General features: G+C 56.6%; 3 protein-coding genes across 20 annotated transcripts; 1 reads left to right on the forward strand and 2 right to left on the reverse strand.

Annotated features, from left to right (window-relative positions):
* Positions 1-1222: 1222 nt before the first annotated feature.
* Positions 1223-6468, reverse strand: ACY1 (aminoacylase 1). Of its 2 annotated transcripts, XM_070493732.1 has the most exons (15): positions 6128-6468; positions 5618-5729; positions 4821-4885; positions 4627-4731; positions 4134-4228; positions 3778-3854; positions 3599-3688; positions 3442-3498; positions 3027-3100; positions 2892-2941; positions 2632-2776; positions 2461-2529; positions 1758-1837; positions 1573-1633; positions 1223-1489 (listed from the first exon to the last, which is right to left on the reverse strand). In XM_070493732.1, exons 2-15 carry the CDS (start codon positions 5709-5711, stop codon positions 1325-1327), a joined length of 1227 nt encoding a protein of 408 aa, XP_070349833.1. In that variant the 5' UTR covers positions 5712-5729; positions 6128-6468; the 3' UTR covers positions 1223-1324. The 2 variants fall into 2 exon arrangements, with proteins under 2 accessions (XP_070349833.1, XP_070349834.1); XM_070493733.1 differs by lacking the exon at positions 4821-4885 and having other exon boundaries at positions 6128-6433.
* Positions 6469-7908: 1440 nt separating this feature from the next.
* ABHD14A (abhydrolase domain containing 14A) lies at positions 7909-14882 on the reverse strand. 14 transcript variants are annotated; one of them, XM_070493740.1, is made up of 7 exons: positions 14588-14754; positions 12110-12427; positions 11570-11671; positions 10640-10851; positions 10347-10462; positions 8487-8722; positions 7909-8266 (listed from the first exon to the last, which is right to left on the reverse strand). In XM_070493740.1, the coding sequence occupies exons 3-7, from the start codon at positions 11615-11617 to the stop codon at positions 8084-8086; spliced, it is 795 nt and encodes a 264-aa protein (XP_070349841.1). In that variant the 5' UTR covers positions 11618-11671; positions 12110-12427; positions 14588-14754; the 3' UTR covers positions 7909-8083. The 14 variants fall into 14 exon arrangements, with proteins under 14 accessions (XP_070349841.1, XP_070349839.1, XP_070349837.1 ...); XM_070493738.1 differs by having other exon boundaries at positions 12110-12470; positions 14588-14748; XM_070493736.1 differs by having other exon boundaries at positions 12110-12470; positions 14568-14657.
* On the forward strand, positions 14353-18601 carry ABHD14B (abhydrolase domain containing 14B). 4 transcript variants are annotated; one of them, XM_014840565.3, is made up of 4 exons: positions 14353-14446; positions 15361-15596; positions 16865-17106; positions 17501-18601. In XM_014840565.3, exons 2-4 carry the CDS (start codon positions 15386-15388, stop codon positions 17675-17677), a joined length of 630 nt encoding a protein of 209 aa, XP_014696051.1. In that variant the 5' UTR covers positions 14353-14446; positions 15361-15385; the 3' UTR covers positions 17678-18601. The 4 variants fall into 4 exon arrangements, with proteins under 4 accessions (XP_014696051.1, XP_044611038.1, XP_070349851.1 ...); XM_044755103.2 differs by having other exon boundaries at positions 14364-14446; positions 15233-15596; XM_070493750.1 differs by having other exon boundaries at positions 14396-14446; positions 15151-15596.

Genomic DNA, 18601 nt, shown 5'->3' on the forward strand with positions numbered 1-18601 from the left:
TTGTGGGTCCTTCTAGTTGTGGCATGTGGGACGCTGCTTCAGCATGGCTTGATGAGTGGTGCTAGGTCCACACCCAGGATCCGAGCCTGCGAAACCCTGGACCACCAAGGCGGAGCATGTGAACTTAACCACTGGGCCACCCAGTTGGCCCTGCCAGCCATCCTTTCTTAAGATGACAGCCAGCTTGCTGCCCTCTGCCTCCTGCTTCCACACAGCCTGCCCTGTGTGTAGGAAGCACAAATCCCCAGTTCTTGAGTCACATCTTGACTCCAGTACATCCAAGCTGTGTGGTCTTGGGCAAGCTCTTCTAGCAGAGCTAAAGTGGGGCTCAGTGAAACTTGCATCAAAGGGCTGCTGTGAAGGTTCAAAGTAGATGAAGCTGGCCAAAGTCCTGGCTGCGTATCAACTCCAGGAGCAGCGTTACTACTACCGGGAGTAAGCTTGCGGGCCACAGAACCAGGCTCTCGACTTTCCTTCTGGCCACAATTAGGAACTTCAGAAGCCAGCCCTCCCCATCTCCCCAGCCCCACGCTCTTGGAAGTGAGAACAGGACTAGATCAGATCAACTAGAGCAGCAGGCTCAGGTCTTGGGGCCATGGCTGACTTGGCACTGCCTGGGGCCCTAGCAAGGCTGACGGGAGCCCAGCTTGAGGACCACTGCACATACAGACCCATGATCCCTGCCAGGGTGCTGGGGACCCTCAGATGAACTGACCTGGTCTACCAGTGCTCCTGCTCCTCTGCAACCCATGCTCCCAACACCCCCTTCCTCTCACCCTAAGGGGTTGACAGATGGTAGCAGTGATGCCTTGCCAGCTGCCTCTGCCTGCCTCACATCTGGCAAGGGCCCAGTTAGCCCCTAGTTTTGGTCACATCTCAGAATCCTGAGTGTGGTCCCAGAAAGCCAGGAGTGGTTCCCTGAGATCTTTGTGTTCGCATCCCCTTCATTAGGAGTGGTCTCCCCAACCTTACAAGTCATATCAGTATGGTGGCCATTGAGAATAGGCACTATGTCCCCTTGTTCCTGGCCACAGACATGGCTGAGTAGTACTGGATGGGTGTGCTGTGTCAAGGGGCACAGAGCAGCATGAGGTCGGGGGAAGTGCCCAGAGCCAGGCTCCCTTTCCTGATCTGTGAAATGGGGATGGTAACAGCACGTCCCTAGAGAAATGAGAGAATCCCTGCTCCGTGAAAATCCCTGCTGTTAGACTTCAGAAGTCGCCCTTGTCCACACACATATTTTATTGTTAGGCATTGGGGAAGAGGGGTCCTTGGCACTGGTCAGGGTGGAAGTTCCAGGGGTAGAGGTTGGGGAACATGGGGCTCAGCTGTCACTGGGCAGGGCGGGCACGCTGGCCAGGGCAGGCAGCAGCTGTGTGTATATGTCTACCCCATGGAGGAACATGTCCTCATGCAGCCGTTCATCATGGTCGTGCAGCAGCCTGGGTGTGCGGTTCATGGGTGAGAAGCCTAGAGCTGGGACCCCCACCTGCAGAGGGCAAGGAGGAGCCGTTAGGGGGAAGGCCAGCGTCCAGGCCCACCCCACTGCCCACTCTACTGCAAGCGGCTCACCTCGCGGAGATAGCGGCTGTCAGTGGCAGCAGGGAAGATCTCTGGCTCCAGAGTGAGGTTCCTGCAGAGGGAAGAGCCTGGTGAAACAGGAGGTGGAGAGGGGAGAAGGCAAGGGAAGGTTTGAAGGGAGAAAGGGAGGTGGAGGAAGGAGAGGGAAGGAGAGGAGGGCAGGCCAGTGCACTTACATGTCCTTGCAGACCCGGCTAAATGCCGCCCACCAGGGATCTGAGTCATCAATAGATGTCACTCGGGGCTCCGTGAACTTCTAGAGGGAGGAGAGGGATGGCAGGATCAAGACAGGGCCCGGGCATCTGGCCCTATTCTTCATAGGGTGGGCTGTGCCTGATATAGGGTTCCCCCTGGCCCCAACATCCAGCTGGCCAGTGCAGCCACAGGCCCTCTTTCAGTCCCTCAGAGACTGCAGGTCTGGGACCTTCTCCTGCCCTCCATCTACTTACTTCCTGCCCATCCTTCAGATCCTAGCCTAAGTGTCCCTTCCTCAAGATGGGTCTCCCAGACCTCTCAGACTGGTCAAATACTCCAATTACAAGTTTTCAGCGTACAAGGTCCTACCCTTCCTGGACCACGTGTTCATACTTACATAAAAGTAATATTATGGCATAATAATTGACTCATGTCTATTCCCCCCTTCATGCTGTAAGGACTACAAGGGCAAGAAGTGTGTCTAATTTAACTCCTTACAGTATTCCCCAGCACCCACAGTGGGCTCCACAGCTAATGCTTGTTGAATAAAATGTGTCTCATAGCTATAGAAATGCCCAGACCTATGCAGGCACACTAAGCACACACTCCTCCGGTGACACACACTTGGCAAGCCCAATCTCCCCAGCTCCCACAATTCCCCCATTGTAGGTCCCCTGTCAATACCTGAACAAACTCGAAGGTGACCCCCTCGCCAGCTGCCTGGCACCAGCTCTGCAGCTGCTCCTCAAAAGCCTACGAGAACAGAGATGAACCGACCTCTCAGGCTCTCCCTGAGCCTCTAGGACAGGACTGAGGACCCGAGCTCCCTCCTCCAAACCCAGGTGGAGGTGGCACCTTCAAGTCCATATCCGGTGCCAGACGGAAGTCAAAGCTGGCGCTCATAGTGGCAGGTACCACGTTAAAGGCCGTGCCACCCTCTAGCTTAGTCAGGTTCACAGTGGTCACAGCCCCCAGCTTCTGGTGGGGGTTTGACTGCAGCCTGTAATGGAGGGGCAGAGGCAGCAAGGGGGAACACGAGAGAAAAAGGTGGCTCAGCCTCCCTCCTCTCTTGCACAGCCTTCTAGACCCCTGCCCCCTTGCCCAGGCTGCCTCACCTCTGCCTCTCCTTCTCCCGGAAAGCAAGGATTGAGCTCACAACCTTGTGCTAGGAGAGTGTGAAGTTAGTTGTGAGAGTGGCCTCAGTATAGAGCCTCAGGAACTTCCAAAATCCCTCCCCTTGTGCCACGCACCAGTTTCTCTGCTGCTGTGTCCTCAATGAAGAGCGAGGCATGGCCTGGCTTCCCGGTGCTTGTGATCCGCACCCCTGGGAGATGCAGCGGGGAGGGGGTATCTTCAGCATGGGATGAACTGGAAGTGCAGTCAGCCCTGGGGTGGGCTTGGGTCTTCCCTTCGTTCCAAGCTCCTCTGGCAGGGCACTGTCCCCCTCAGAACACACCAGTGTAGAAGCAGCGTAGAGCTGATTTCTGCTCAACAGTTAGGGCCCACGCTAAGAAGCTCAGGTAGGAAGTGGCTGAGAGGCAGAGGCCCTGGGTTCAAGGCCTACTCAGGCCCCAACTTGCTGTGTGACCCTTGGCAGGTCCCTGCCTCTTCTGGCCTAGTCTCCTGTCTGCAGAGTGACCCCCCTCCCTTGATGCCCATACTCACACCAGATGCTCCGCTCACTATAATAGACAGTGAAGGCATCAGTGGGGTTGGCCAGGCCTGAAAAGGGAAAGGTGGTTCAGAGGGTGGAGCAGCCCAGCCCCCACTAGCAGTCTCCCTACCCCCTGCTGGCTGCTCAGTAGCCTGCCACTCTCCTTACCCTCATCCAGGGCGAAGCCAGCCCTCAGGGCCTGGAACTCAGGCCGCTGCACAAACAGTTTCATGCCTTGAAAACCCCCAATCTCCTCATCTGTGAAAGCAGCAGGGATGTGAGATGAAGGGCCTGCCCAACACAGCCTCCCCTGTCTCTGAAGGTGCCCCTCCCTGAGCCACTCCTACCTGGCACAAAGGTCATGTGGATTGTTCTGGGGAAATGGTGGCCCTCAGCCTTCAGCCTCCTCACAGCCTCCAGATACCTAAGGAGAGGGTGTAAGTCAGGTGCTGGGGCAGCCACCAGATGCTTGGGCATGCAGGCTGGAACCCTGGGCCCTGCTCTGCCACAGCCTGGCAGGGGACTCTGGGAAGTCCCTGTCCCTCAGTCTCCCTGTCATGCAATAGTCACAGCAGTAATTCCTGCCCAAGGTAAGGGGTCAAGATGTTCCTTGGCCTTGAGGTTCTCCAATCACCCCGTGTCCTGGGTCAATCCAATGGGCCAGTGGGGACACTGTGCAGGACTGGGGATGGAAGACACTCACTGGATGCTGACACACTTCATGTCCTGGGCGCCCCGGGCATAGATGTAGCCCTCAGCATCCTTGAAGGCCTCAAAGGGGTCATGACTCCAATGTTCCTGGGGGCAGAGGAGGGAAGAGGGACCCAAACCCCAAATTTAGTCATTAATCCAACTGTGGTCAACTCTCTGGTCAACTGTGGCCCTGTTCTAGGAGCCCACTGTAGGGTTGGGTGACAGGTGTGGTGAGGGGGACAGAAGAGGGCTGAAGAAGGCAGCTGATGGCCATCCCTCATCTCTGCCTCCCACCTCCACCCCACTGTGGGCATGGAATGGCTGCTAGACAAAAGCTGCTTGAATGGAGCAATGCCATATGATGCTGAGAGTCATGACTGGTACCAGCACTGTGGGCTCCCTGAGGTCTGAGGTCACTTGGAAGTCTGCCTCATCTTTGTCCCCAAGGCCTGCACCACTCCCTTCCCATGCCCTGCCCCCTCTCCCGCCGCCCCAACACACACCTTGAAGACAGGCACCACATCCGTGTGGGAGTTGAGCAAGAGAGAAGAGAGTCTGGGGTTGGTGCCTGGCCAGGTCAGCACAGTCACCACACGACCAGGTGCCACCTGAAGAAGGTCAGGAAGGGGGTAGTCAGCACAGGGTGAGGAGGTGCCCCAGGCCCACCTCCCCTCCCTATGCAGGGGCCCAGGCTCACCTCCACTTTCTGACAGCCCAGGCCCAGCTGATGGGCTCTCTCCTCAAGGAAGGCCACAGCAGCCCCTGAGAGCACAGAGGATCTTGGGGCTGCTTCTGCCTACCCACACCTCCCACTGGCCCAGGCAGAGCTGGAGGGTACATCCAGACAGAGGAACAGACCCGCAGATGGGCTGCTGCCTCCTCAACACAATGTGACGTCTCTCAGAGACACCTACATTTCTGTCCCCAAGGAAATTGATATTTTTGGCCAGTCAGTGACCCTTTGTGGAAGGCTAGGTGAGAAGTCCAGGATTAGAAGCAGGTGTCATTGTTACCTTCCTTAAAGGTGGGGAAACTGGTGTGGAGACATGGGATTCACTCAACATCTCCCAGCTGGTAAATCACAGAGCACGTGATTTAGACTAGATCCATGTACACAATCCCCAGAAAAGCTTGATTCCCTAAGGGCTGTGACCTTTGTCCACCCTCAGCAGGCTTCTGGGAGAGTCTTCTTCCCTGTGGTTGCCCCAGTCTCCCCTCCCCCACCCCAAGCCCTGGGGAGTGAAGTGGTGTTGTTTACAAGGCTGCCAGGAGTAACTTTTGGAGAAGCACCGCCTCTGGGGAACGGGTTCCTCCACAGCCAGGAGGGGCTGGCTGCTGAGCAATCTGTTGACCTAGGGACTGGCTAGAGGAGTTGGGACGCCATTTGGGAAAGCAGAGTGGGGCTCAGCTGGATGACAGGGATTGGGGAGTGTTTGCAGCAGACTTCCCGCCCCTGGGGCCCCAACACTGGCCCTGGAACCGCTGCGTTCTCACCATAGTCAGGCTCAGGGTGGACGGTGCGGATGCGCAGGTACTGGCGGAAGAGCGTCACGGATGGGTGCTCATCCTCGCGACCCTTGCTGGCCATGGCGCCGCTGGGGGTGAGCTGGGGGCACAGCGAGTGGCTGCCTACCAGTCCCAGCTGCTGGGGTCTGGTGGACTCTATCTGTACAAGGCCCCTCCCCAGGGCAGGCGGTTTTCCGTACCTCCGACAGGAGGAGGACACCCTGTTTCGGAGCTTCCAGTTACAGAGCCCCATTCCGTTTCAGGTGCCGTGCTTATTTAATACCCAAAAGGGCCCCAAGAAGTTCTTGCCTCTGAATGCCTACTTTATAGAGGAGAAAGCTGAAGCTCAGAGAGGTTCAAGGACAGCCGGAGAGTAGCTGTGCCAGGTTTAAACCCAGACATCGACTCCCCCCACCCTCCTCAAAAAAATTGTCCCAATTGCCCGGATTTCATGCCAGGGAGTCCCAGATCCCGCTACCCCTCTACAGGGCACCCCACCTCGCTCTCTGCTGGTCGTAGGGCCGCGCTCGCCTCTCAACGCCAGCCCGGAACTGTGGCCGGGACTCAGGGTCTTAAGGAGTCGCAGGCTCAGAACCGCCCAGCTCCGCCCACCACGTGGCCGGACCAGATCGCGGGGCTGCACTGAAGACGGCGGAAAAGGGCCGTCCCAGTCTCTACGGCCGCGTCGGTGCGGGCGACTCTGCCTGCCCCTGGCTTCAGCCTGGGCGGGGTTATCCGAGGCCAGGAATTCGAATCCGGCCCCCCGGCAGCTGCCTCCCGGCTGGCCCTGCTCCCGCAGGCCCCACCCCGCCCAGCAGGACACGCCCCCTCCAGGCCCCGCCCTTGGGCCTGGGCAGAACTCCCGATGCTCCCACCCCCAGAGGGCTCCACCTCCTGCAACCTCCTGATTGGCGGAAAGGAGGGCGGGCACTGACCCCAAAAAGTCGCGGCCGCGGCCTTGGTGCCCCTTTGCTCTCAGGGTACTGCGGTGCGAAGTCCTGTCGGAGCTGGCCCTGCCTGCCCCCCCACCCCCTACTGGGAGTCTCCTACTTCTACCCTTTTCATGCGTCAGCAAGTCCGGGAGGTCCTGCCTGCCTCAGCTCCCTGTGTGGAGAGGTTATTGGTTACTATCTGTCCTGCGAGACTGTGAGCTCCAGGAGGCCGGTCCATGAACCCGTAGGATTCTGTCCTTGGCGGAGCACAGAGCGGGCGCCCGGACAGCGTGCCAGGAATGAGGGATAAATGGACGGACAGGCGCACGTATGACCAAGTGTGTGATCGTGTGCACGTGCCACTGTGTGGGCAAACCTAACAGTGTGTATCAGTGGGTATGACCGTGTGACAATGACACGGAAACAATGACACAGTGGGTATGACAATAGGAGTGTGAGATGGTGGTTGGTTGTGCCAGCGTCTGTGTGACGGAGGATGTCGCAGCAAGAGGATGTAATTGTGATGCTGTAGGACAGTGTGAGAGGTGGGGAAACAGCACAAAAGCATACAGGTGGCACGCTCTTGGCTGACCCCATGCCAGGCTCCCTGGCTCTTCTGCAGTCACCAGAGAGGGAGGTATTGATAAAGGGAGGTGTCCCACTGGCCACATACAGGCTGCCCACAGTAGTAGCTGCCCACATGTGTGCCCAGCTGCCCTTTGTCTCTCAGCCAGTTCTGCCCTCTGCTCCAGAGGCTGTCAGTTTGGGGAGGGGCAGGGGTTGAAGACTTCAACCTCTGGGCCCAGAACAGGCAAGCTTGGAGGGTAGGGGTCAATCCCAGCCCTCCTGGGGTTTAAGTCTGGCCTGCTGACCCACACATACCCAGGCTTGGTTCCCCAACAACGCTGTGTTAATTATTAAACCACATTCCCCACTCCCACCTCTACACATCCTGCTCCCTTTGGCCATAGTTCCTGCATTCCTAACTTGGCTCAGCTGCCAGACCCCGGATTTCCCACAAATCCCAGTGATCATGCAGCAGTAGTAACACTCCCTCTCCCACCCTCCACCCCCAGCCCTGTGCGGCCAAGTGCTCCACTTACCCAGACTCATTCAATCCTAAAACCACCTTTGAGCTAGGTGTTACCATCATGCCCATTTTATAGATGAATAAACTGAGGCACAGAGTGGTGAGGGCAGCCAGCTAGGAAGTAGCCCATGTTCTTAACTTTCCCAGGCTGCTGGAGCACGCCCTCTAGCTCCCAGACCTGAAGCAGTCCCAGACTTGCCTCTCACTCCTGCCCCACCTGCAGCAACGCCAGGAAATGGAACCTGTCACTCCCCAGACATGACAAAAATGCTTTTTTTTTTTTTATTGTGCCTGTGAGATGAAATGAGAGATCCTCACTGGGCCTGGCCCTCTGGCCTCTGTCCTCCAATCCCCGGCTCTGCCTCTTTGGTGGGAGGCTGGTCCAGATCCTCCAAGTTCAGGCCAGGCCTGGGGCCTGGGCTGTGGGCGAGCTCAAGGCAGGTGGTCAAGGAAGGCAAGGAGGACAAGGTGGAAGTCTTGCGGCTTGTGGAGGTAGCAGGCATGGCCTGCGTCACGCAGCTTCACCACGGAGTGGTTGGGCAGGTGGCGGAGCTGCCGCAGCGACTCACGAGCCAAGATGCGGTCCAGCTCCCCATACAGGATGAGAGTCGGGGTCTGTAGGGCAAGGCAAGGGGCCGTGGTCCTGGGGCCTGAGGGGGATGGACCCTCAAGCCACCTCCTTGGCAAATCTTCCCCAAACACCCCATCTCTTCTATCCAGATCAGGGATGGGGCCATGTGTCCTCCAAGTGAGATCTGAGTATCTGAGTTCTCTCCCCCCATGACTTGAGTCAGGGACAGGAAGCCAGCACCTTTGGAGACCCTTCTCCCAGTACCTTCACAGCCCAGAATTGCTCCCGGGTGTAGTTCTGCGTGGAGGTGGGTGCGATGGGCACAAATCCATGCAGCTGGTGGTGGCCTCGCATCAGGAAGGGCAGGGCATAGTGGCCACTCAGGGAGGGGCTCACCAGCACGGCATTCTGCACCTCCAGGTCCCGCAGCACTTGCTCCAGCAGCTCTGCCCGCCCTGCCTCTGTGCTTGCCTCCTTTGATGGTGCTGAGTTCCCAAAACCTGGGAATAGCAGAAGGCACCAGCTGAGGAAGGCTGGGCAGGAGCTTAGGAGTTCCCGCCCACCATAGTGGGGGAAAGAGATGGGGAGCAGTGTCACATGACACATGCTACCCCAAACTTCCTAGAAGCCATTTTTTGTAATGTGATAGGCCTGCTAGAAAAACATCTTTTTTCTTTTTTTTGCTGAGGGAGATTAGCCCTGAGCTAACATCTGTGCCAATCTTCCTCTTTTTGTATGTGGGTAGCTGCCACAGCATGGCTGAGAAGTGGTGTAGGTCTGTGCCCAGGATCTGAAGCCGTGAACCCAGGCCCCCAAAGCAGAACGTGCCAAACTTAACCACTATGCCACAGGGCCAGCCCCTAGACACATTCTTCACTCATCATATTGGCAAAACTAAAAACAACCGATAATACACAGTGTTGGGGAAGATGTGGGGAAACAGGCACATTCATAAACGACTGCTGGGAGGATAAGTCCATAAGCATTTTTGAAGGGTAAGGTAATATTTGTCAAACTTTTAAGAATGTGTGTCCTTTAACCCATCAATTGTCCTTTGATCTACCCACATGCTCAAAGAAGCATTCCAAAGATGCTTCAGCTTCATTACTCAAGCATTTCAACTGACACTGAAAACTCTAAATCAACCTACGTATCCACCACTAGAGGAATGGCCAGATAAAACCTGTCCATCCCTCTGGTGGTACACACTACAGAGAGGGGGCTTCATAGTGACTGGCATGATCCGTGAGACCTGGCCCAGGGAGAGAAAACCAAGTTGCAGACAGATTCGCTAAGCAGGCAGGACACCAAACATGTTTGCAAACCAACCACAATCCTGCATATTGTCTGTATCTCTTTGTATGGAAATGCCCAAAAAAGGTCTGGCACCCCCAAACTGCTCACAGAGGCGAGAGGAAGAGAAAGGTGGCACGGGCCTCTGAGGGCGTCACTCGTTTGATTTTTTTTTTTAAAGATTGGCACCTGAGCTAACAACTGTTGCCAATCTTCTTCTTCTTTTTTTTTTTTTTTACTGCTTTTTCTCCCCAAATCCCTCCAGTATATAGTTGTATATTTTAGTTGTGGGTCCTTCTAATTGTGGTACATGGGATGCCGCCTCAACGTGGCCTGATGAGCAGTCCCATGTCCACGCCCAGGATCCGAACCAGGGAAACCCTGGGCCGCTGCAGCGGAGCGCACAAACTTAACTACTCGGCCACGGGGCCGGCCCCCTTGTTTGATTTTTTAATGACAAGAATGATGGCATAAATCATTTGTGTAGGTAAAAAAACAAAAAGTTAGGTAGTTTGTCATAAAAAGTACAGTGAGATCTCCCCCTGCAATCGCTTGTGAAGTGAGTTACGCCTCTATGTGCTCTGTGACCGTAACAATCCACCCCGCCGTTTTCAAGTACAAAACAAAATAAAGGCAGAAAATAAAAACACAGACCTTTTCGTGTTGTCATCTTGTGTTGCAACCTGCCACTGCTTGTCCAGACATTGGGGTCAAGATACCCCCCCGGCCACACCTTAGGGCTTTCCTACCCCTCCAAGTGCCCCCTCTGTGAAGTTGTCCCTTGCACCTGTTGCAGGCTGCCTTCCTAGACCCAGGGGAGGGGGCTCTCACCTGGGAGGTCAAGGGCCACGGCCCGGTAGCCCCTCTGCGCCAGCAGCTGCAGCGTGCCCAACTGCTCCCACGTGTGGGAGTTAAAGGCCTTTCCATGGAGCAGCACCACCTCCACCCTGTGGGCACACAGGAGAGTGTATGTCCTGGGGGTCTGGGAGTGGCCCCCTCTTCTTTTTTCCGAGGTTTCTCCTACTGCCCTCCCAGGCCCTGAGGACCCTGAGTTGAGCTGGGGTTCCACAAAGGGACTCCCCTTAGGCCTAGTCTTTCCATTACACCCTGGGGTCAGCACCCACCTGCGTGCCCGGTGGAGCGGGAGCACCTCGCGGTAAAAGATGGGAGAGTTGCCAGGGGTGAGACCAGCCAGGATTGTGACATTGGGGTCTCCCCAGAGCCAGGAGGTCTGCTCAGGGGGGCCTGGCAGTCCCACATACAGTAGCAGCATGAGCAGCAGGCCCAGGCCCAGCAGGGCTACCTGGGACCGGCTCATGGAGGTCTGTACCATAGTCTGGAGGAGGAGAGGAGAGGGAGAAGCGGCTGGGGCTGAGCCGCCACAGGATCCCCTGGACCCCATCCCAAACCCCACCAGAAGCCCCCAGCAGAGGAAAAGCTCCAGCCCTTGCCTTTTCCTCTGCTCTGGGCAAAGGTCTTGGGGTTCACATCCAACTACTCCACATGCCAGGACAAGGGCTCAGACAACCCACATTGTGAGAAGGAGCATCTGAGATGTCCTCCTGGCACAAAGCATGCTCAGTGACCACCATCATCACTGTGCCAGCTAAAACCACCTCCGTTCATTGAGTGCTGATCACAGCCAGGCCCTGTGCTGACCCTTCACATACAAGGGCTCATGAATCCACACAAGAACACTGGGGAGCAGATATCATTATAGGTCTCTTACAGAAGAGGAAACTGAAGCTTAGAGAGGTAAATTCTCTTGCCCAGAGTGCAGAGTAGCAAGTGGGGGAACTCAAATTTGAACCTAGGGCTGGGTTCCTAACTACCAGGCCACACTCAGTTTGCCAAGGAGGAAACCATGGGGCTGGGGAGTGACGTATGAACTGGAGCCTTGCTGGTGGACAGAATGGTGCAGGACATCAAAGGTGAAAGACTGTGCAAAGCGACGTCCACTGAGGGCATGTTTGGAAATGGTTCTTTTGATCACACTGCCTATAATAATGCTACAATCAGAACATGTTTAACAATTGATGAGAATAGTGCTCTACCCCAGCTGATGTTAATTGGGAGGAGGGCTCACGGAGAATATCCATCATGGAGGAAATGCTGAAGTATGAGGGTATGTGGGACCAGGGAGGAGCACGGTAGACCTAGAAATGGAAAGGGCAGGATGGAGGCTGGAGAGATGAATGCCATTCCCCCGCCCCAGCTTCATGCCAAATGACCTGCTTCATGGATTCCTCCAGTCTGGGTACTTTGCTAGCCCAGAAGGCAGACCTCAGGACCCAGGACCCAGACAGAGCAGTTAGCTCTGGCTTTGAGACTCCATTCTGCCACTTCCTGGCTGTGTGTCTTCAGTTTGTCAGTAAAATGGGGAGAAGGGTAACCTCACTGGCTGCCCTCCTAAGCCTCCTGTGAGATTTCAATAAGACAGTGGACTTGAACCGAGGCTGACCTGTCATCACGTCTTGGGCCTAGGATGAGCACACCTGCCTTCTCCCCAGGTTCCAGTAAACACATCTTTATTGAGTGCCAAGTGGGCGCCAGCAGCAGCTAGGAGCTGGGGACTCACCTCGGGCCCCACCTACCTCTCTGAGACGCCTTGGGGATGTTTTCCAAGCCCCCACCCCTAGGCTCCCAGGTCAGGTGGTGAGTGGACAGTGGCAGCCCCTCCGGTGCTGATGGAGAGCTAGGAGCTGAGCAGAGGAAGAGCGGGCTCCTCTCTTCTTTCCGACCGGAACAGCTTCTGACGCACGCCTCCAACGCGGCGTTAGCCTATGTTCCCACCAGGGGGAGCATCCTCGCTGGACCTCTTCTTGTGGTGGGCCTGGGGAGCCCTGGCGCCTCTCCGAGTAGGGAGGGGCGGGACTTCGCCCGTTGCCTTGGCAACCCAGGCAGCTGGAGCACTAGAGAACGATAGGGGCCGGGTATCTGGCAACCGAGTCTACGCTACAGATACAAGGGGGTAGGAAGGTGTACCGGCGTTAGGTCCTCGGCATACGCATTGACAACGACACAAAGGTGTACACACAAACATCGAGTCTTGCCCCACACGCTTTTCTGCTGCATAAGCTATTCCCTGCACGTAGGCAGCTTCCTTGCACACGCCTGTGCGCAACCCATCCCTTGAAATACACACCCTCGAAATCACGCATACAGTCAGGCATTAGGAAGGCAGATGGATACACACACGCTTTCAAAATCATATGCAGACCCTGAAATTTGAAGCACACAGTCATACACACAACCCTAAAACCACACACCCACACAAGAAACATACATGCACAGACAGGACACTCACACACGGACTCTCAGAAATACACACAAAGACACGCAAGTAGACACACACCCTCAAAATCACACGCACACACAGAAATACACACAATAGACATATAGAGACACAAGCGGGCAGACAGACCAACATACCCCGGCAACATAGGCGCACAGAAACACTGATACACACCACACCGACACTCACGTACACCCAAACCCCCAGGAACACACGTAGGCAGACGCGCGCGCACACACACAACACACAAACACACGCACACTCGCGGCCCCAGCGCCTGCCTCTACCGCAGGACTTTGCCCGAGAGCGGTGGGGGCAAAGGGCGGAGCAAGGATGGCTTGCCCCCAGGCAACCTGCCGGCCTTACTCCCCGGGGACACTCACCGGGCCGACCGGGACTACCTGGCCAGCCACCGCAGGAGGGGCCCCGCCCACGCGGAACCAGCTGCCAAATAGCGCCGCGACCCTGGCACTGCCGCTGCCGCTCTGCAGGCTGCTGCTGACACTAGGAAGCGGACAGCCGGGTCACGGAAGCGCGCTTGCGCAGTCCGCAGTGGCAGGCCTCCCGCCTAGCAGCCCCGAAGGAGGGGGGACGAGGGAACGGCGCCCCAAAGCACGCAGGCCGGGCCCCTAGTCCAGATTTTCCGGATTGTTTTCGGCCTGAGAGCCGGGGGAGAGCCACCCGGCTTCTTCCCACCAGAACGTCTCCACCCTGGCTCAGTCTCTCGTCTGTAAAGTGGGGTTTAGGACAAGGATTGTCTTGAGGACCACAGATAATTGTCACCACCACAAGCCTTAGAACAGTGTCTGGCGCGGACCTCGCTATGTAAATGCCAAGTATTATCGTTATGCAGCAGCTCCAGGTCTCAGCTCAACCACTTCCCTGACCCCTACAAATGCACACACGTGCACGCACTCCGTCAGAGCCCGCGGTGGCCTCTGGGCTCCTTCACGTCTCTTTATGGCACCTATCCTAGTTGGCGATGTGTGACCAACGTCTAGTCTGCCCCTAGGCTCAGGGCTTGGCGTGGCAGCCAGACCTAGTACACAGAGGCTGCGCAGAGCGCACAGGATTAACTCCTTATTAGCACCCTGTGAGGTGGACAACATCACACCCATTCTACAGGCAAGGAAACAGGTTCAGAGGCGTTGAGAAAACGATCAAGGCCACCTGGCTGGACATTGGCAGAGCCTTGCACTCAAACCTGCTGGGTCTCAACTGCTTGCCAGGCGCAGGACTCTAGACCCAGGCAGTTCAGGCTGGAGATGAGAAGGGGCGGGGGAGCAGTAGGTATGCGACCCCAGAGGAACCCTCCTCCTCGATCCCCTCTACGTGCATGTGGGGCAGGTCGCTGAGGGTTTCGGGGTCGCATCCAGCCCGGTGCTTAGGACACGAGGGGCCGAGGGGCTGCGGGAAACTGAAGCTGCTGTGAGAAGAAAGATGATCTAGCAGCATTGACTGGACCTGCCATGGCTTGTGGCCACAAGAGGGCGCCCAGGAGCAGGGCCCGGCCCCTGCTCCCAGGCCACATCCCCGCTTCCCCGCCCCAGCCCCTTTCCTGTTTCCCCGCCCAGGGCCCCATCCGCCGTTAGCACTCGCCTGTCTGCTGTCTGCGCAAGCCCACGCCGCTCCCCAGGTACCTGCTCTGCGCCCCCTACCTCTCTTCCTCTCTCCAGTTAGAACCCACCCCCACCTACTCCGTTTCTCCTCTTTCTCATCACGACTCCCCAGGTCCCCTCCCTCGGGTCTGCCCCCACCTCTTCCGCGTGCGCCTTACCAGGCACAGCGAGCCAGAACCGAGGTCCTCGGAGGGGACAGAGCGAGCCGCGGCGGCGCCGGTGACCGCGCCCGTGACCGCCGCGTCAGCGCGTTGCGCCCCAGTGGGCAGTGCGCTGAGCACCCCGCGTCCCTTGCGGGCCGGAACTCCAAAGGCTTTCCCAGCTCAGCGCTCCGGTTTCCGCCTCCGGAAAATGTTTTTTTTACTCCCACCCCGACCCCCTCTGACCTGCGGTGCCAACCTGCGACTCTGTAACAGTGCTTTGAAGAGAAAGAGGTTGATAAACAAAATCGTCAGCTACTTATTGTTGGTTGAGCATTTCCTAGGCACGGTGCTAGGCACGGTGCCAGTGTTTTACATGCGTGGCCTCATTTAATCCTATCAACCCCCTATGAGCTAAGTACTATTGTATTATCCCCATTTGTAGAAAAGAATAATAACAATGAGGACAATAATGTAATGGGAGCCCCATGTATTGAGTTCTTTCCAAGGGCAGGCACTTTTCACGTCAGCTTTTTTAATTCGTTAATTCTTGAGGTAGGCTTTATTGTCCTGTATTTCAGATGAGGAAACTGAGGGCCAAGGTCATACCATTAAGTGAGTGGCAGAGGCAGAAATAACACCTAGGTCTTCCTTACCCCAAAGCCTGTTTGTGGAGTTCTGGGAGCCTCCTTCCTGCTTCCCGAGGGACCCCACCCTCTCCGTGGCGGTCTCCCTGCTCCACCTGAGCAGGGTGTTCTGTGGCTCCTCACCAGCCTGGCCTTGAACCACAGGTGCTTCACCAGCACGACGGCAGGTATGGCAGGTGTGGAGCAGCAGGAGGGCACCGTCCAGGTGCAGGGCCAGAGCCTCTTCTTCCGGGAGGCTCGGCCGGGCGGTGGGCAGGCCGCCCGATTCTCTGTGCTGCTGTTGCATGGCATCCGCTTCTCCTCTGAGACCTGGCAGAACCTGGGCACACTGCACAGGCTGGCCCAGGCTGGCTACCGGGCTGTGGCCATTGACTTGCCAGGTACTTCCGGGGCAGGCTTCTGGACAGGGCAGGTGGGGGCCTCAAAGGGGACCCAGGGCTGGGGGCTGTGGGACTGGGAGGACCTAGCCAGGCTGGGCGCTGAGACTGACAGGGCGCAGCACACACAGCAAGGGCCTTCGAACTTCTCTAGCCCTGATCCGGATGTGGTCTGGACACTGGCTAGTTGCCTCTAACTGTGTTGCCCGGGGCAGTGTCTCAGTGTCTCTGAGCCTCTATTTCCTCATCTGTAAGGGGAGATAACCACACTCATTTTGGGAGCTGGCTCTAGTGAGAATGAAAGGAGATTATCCACATGAGTATGTGGCCAGTACCTGACGCATCATAACTGGCGCTCAGCTGATTGGAAGTAAGATGTTTTGACAGAGCCATAACTACAGGCTCTGTTGGAGGCCCTGAGGAGAGAGACTGAGTCTCCTGGCACCTTTTGGGACAGGGCAGGGCTTCGTGGGAGGCTAAGCCCCCAGTCATGATCCCACATACAAAGCCCTAAGCTAGGTTCTGGGAGAGGTGGGACAGCACCAGACTGCTAGTCTTAACCTGGACCGGCAGGCCCCAGCCCATGGTGCCAAGTGTGGAAGGGCCAGCATGGCTGACCTGCTCCCCTCACCAGCCAGGGCTGGTATGGTTTCAGTGTCCAAGGGCGGGTCTGCAGGCCTGGATGGGATTGGTTCTGACGGTTGGGCTGAGCTTCAAGGCAAAGGTCTTGAGCTAATCTTTCTGGGGAAGGTAGAGACTGACTAATTGGAGGGGAGGTACGAATGCAGAGCCACCTCCTCAGCCACTGTCCTCAAGGCACCCACCCTGCCAACCCTGGGTTAGGTGCCTCTTAAGCAGTTAACTCAGTTTTCACAACAATCTTAAATGTTGAATACCATTGTTATCTCCTTTTAGCAGATGGAGACACTGAGCAGCCCAGAGAGGGCTCAGGGGACTTTCCCAAGGTCACATAGGTGGTAAATGGAGAATTGGGACTTGGACCCAGCAGTGTTGGACTTCAGAGCCTGATTCTTTCCAGGACACTGTCCTGTTGGTGAAGATGGGTACAGACATGGAGGGAAATGCCTCATGTTTGCCACAGATATGACAGATCTAGGCTTCTGTAGGAATAAACCCAGGCACACTGTGTTGCAGGAACCTGGCATAGAGAGATTGACCTAGGAGGGCTTCTTGGAGGAAGAGACCCTCTTTCCCCTGTTTCCCCACTCACCGTACTTGTCCTTGTCTCTCCTACACTTGAATCTTTGCAGGTCTGGGGCGCTCCAAGGAAGCAGCAGCCCCTGTACCTATTGGGGAGCTAGTCCCCAGCAGCTTTCTGGGAGCTGTGGTGGATGCCTTGGACCTGGGCCCCCCAGTTGTGATCAGCCCGTCCTTGAGTGGCATGTACTCCCTACCCTTCCTGACGGCCCCTGGCTCCCAGGTCCGGGGCTATGTGCCAGTGGCCCCCATCTGCACTGACAAAATCAGTGCTGCCGACTATGCCAGTGTGAAGGTACACCTATGTGGGAGGCTGAGATGCCCCTGCCCCCCTGCCTGGAGCAAGGAAGGGTCCATCCCAGGGCCTTTCCTTATATGGGGGTGGGGTAACCAAGGGGTGGCTTCTGGGAGGAGCTGAACCACTAAACTCTGCCCTTTGGTTTACTTAGCAGCAGATTACTGTGCCAAGCCCTGTCCTAAACTGTGTGCTGGGGCAGACACAAATCCATGCCCCTGTCCCTTGGGAGCTGGGGCCTCTTCCCCCACCCACTGGGCCAGCTTGTCCCTCCTCCTCATTTGGGTGACCCGGGGAGAGTCTGAAGTGATGGGGAGGGCTGGAGATGATGTCTAGGAGACCAGGGCAGGTGTGGCAGGTCCCTGTTGACTCTGCCTTCCTTTCTTTTCTCTAGACCTCAGCTCTTATCGTATATGGAGACCAGGACCCCATGGGTCAGACCAGCTTTGAGCACCTGAAGCAGCTGCCCAACCACCGGGTGTTGGTCATGGAGGGGGCAGGGCACCCCTGTTATCTTGACAAACCTGAAGAGTGGCATACAGGCTTGCTGGCTTTCCTGCAGGGGCTATGACGCCCAGCCCTGCTGACGGGAGTGGGCTGCTTGCCTGCCTTGGGCTCTCTCTCTCATTCTGTCCCACTCCCTCCATGGGCTCCTGCTCATCGTGCATATGCAACAGGTGTGTCTGTCTGGCTATCTGGGTTCTTGTTTTTTGGGGTCTGTCTGTCTTTTCCTCTTTCTTTTTCTCTTGCAGTGACAGACTGAGGAGGTGAAATCAAGAGAAAAAAATTCAAGGGACGTAATCTGGTGGAGGGTAATTCATTAGTTGAGCTTCTCCTATAGGCTTTCCTGCTGGGCTTGGACTCCTTCCTCTGCTCTGTCCAGCCTCCCCCTCCTGCCTCCCACCTCCTGCTTTGGCTGCTCGGGCAGGATACTCACACCCCCTACCCCTCCCTCTTAGGCCACAGATACATACATGCCCACATGCATGCTTATACAATGGAGCCATCTGTGTTCCCAAATATGACCCTTCACTTGGGAGCAACCACATGGTACATGCAACTCTGGACTGACATGCACACTGTCACGTGCAGCTTTGCATTGCATGCACATACACATGGATACTCGTGCTTCCACATAAGCACTTGCACAGGCACATATGCCCTCCCAACCATGCAGCATCCCAGTGTCTGGGAAGGTGGAGACCCCAAGGGTCAGCTCTTGCAAGAGATCCCCTGCCAGGCTTAGAGTGTGGCCAGCCCTGGACTCCATTCAGCCACAGGTTGCAGCTGGCCCTAGACCAGAATTGCCCCCCAAAAGGGGAGGGCCACCCCTTCAACCCTTAGATCTCCCTGCTTTTCTCCCCCCTTCTGGGCGTTCCACACCTCCCCAGGTGTTTAGGCCTGGGTCTTCTCAGCCAAGCTTGTTTCCTGCTCTGAGGTTTGGGGGATGGGGAGACGAGAGTAGAGGTCGGTGAAATAAAGTGATGCAATTAGA

This window comes from Equus asinus, chromosome 21 (assembly GCF_041296235.1).
Source record: "Equus asinus isolate D_3611 breed Donkey chromosome 21, EquAss-T2T_v2, whole genome shotgun sequence".
Classification (NCBI taxonomy): Eukaryota; Metazoa; Chordata; class Mammalia; order Perissodactyla; family Equidae; genus Equus; species Equus asinus.

Coding starts and splice junctions, on each gene's coding strand:
- ABHD14A (XM_070493740.1), bottom strand. CDS start 11,617: ATGATGGATATTCTCCGTGAGCCCTCCTCCCAATTAACATCAGCTGGG. Junction 10,852..11,569: donor CCCAATTAACATCAGCTGGG/GTAGAGCACTAT, acceptor CTCCTCCTCCAG/ACTATGGTACAGACCTCCAT. Junction 8,267..8,486: donor AGCAATTCTGGGCTGTGAAG/GTACTGGGAGAA, acceptor CTTGCCCTACAG/ACCCCGACTCTCATCCTGTA.
- ACY1 (XM_070493732.1), bottom strand. CDS start 5,711: ATGGCCAGCAAGGGTCGCGAGGATGAGCACCCATCCGTGACGCTCTTC. Junction 3,101..3,441: donor TAGTGAGCGGAGCATCTGGT/GTGAGTATGGGC, acceptor TGCATCTCCCAG/GGGTGCGGATCACAAGCACC. Junction 2,942..3,026: donor ACACAGCAGCAGAGAAACTG/GTGCGTGGCACA, acceptor ACACTCTCCTAG/CACAAGGTTGTGAGCTCAAT.
- ABHD14B (XM_014840565.3), top strand. CDS start 15,386: ATGGCAGGTGTGGAGCAGCAGGAGGGCACCGTCCAGGTGCAGGGCCAG. Junction 15,597..16,864: donor TGTGGCCATTGACTTGCCAG/GTACTTCCGGGG, acceptor GAATCTTTGCAG/GTCTGGGGCGCTCCAAGGAA. Junction 17,107..17,500: donor CCGACTATGCCAGTGTGAAG/GTACACCTATGT, acceptor TCTTTTCTCTAG/ACCTCAGCTCTTATCGTATA.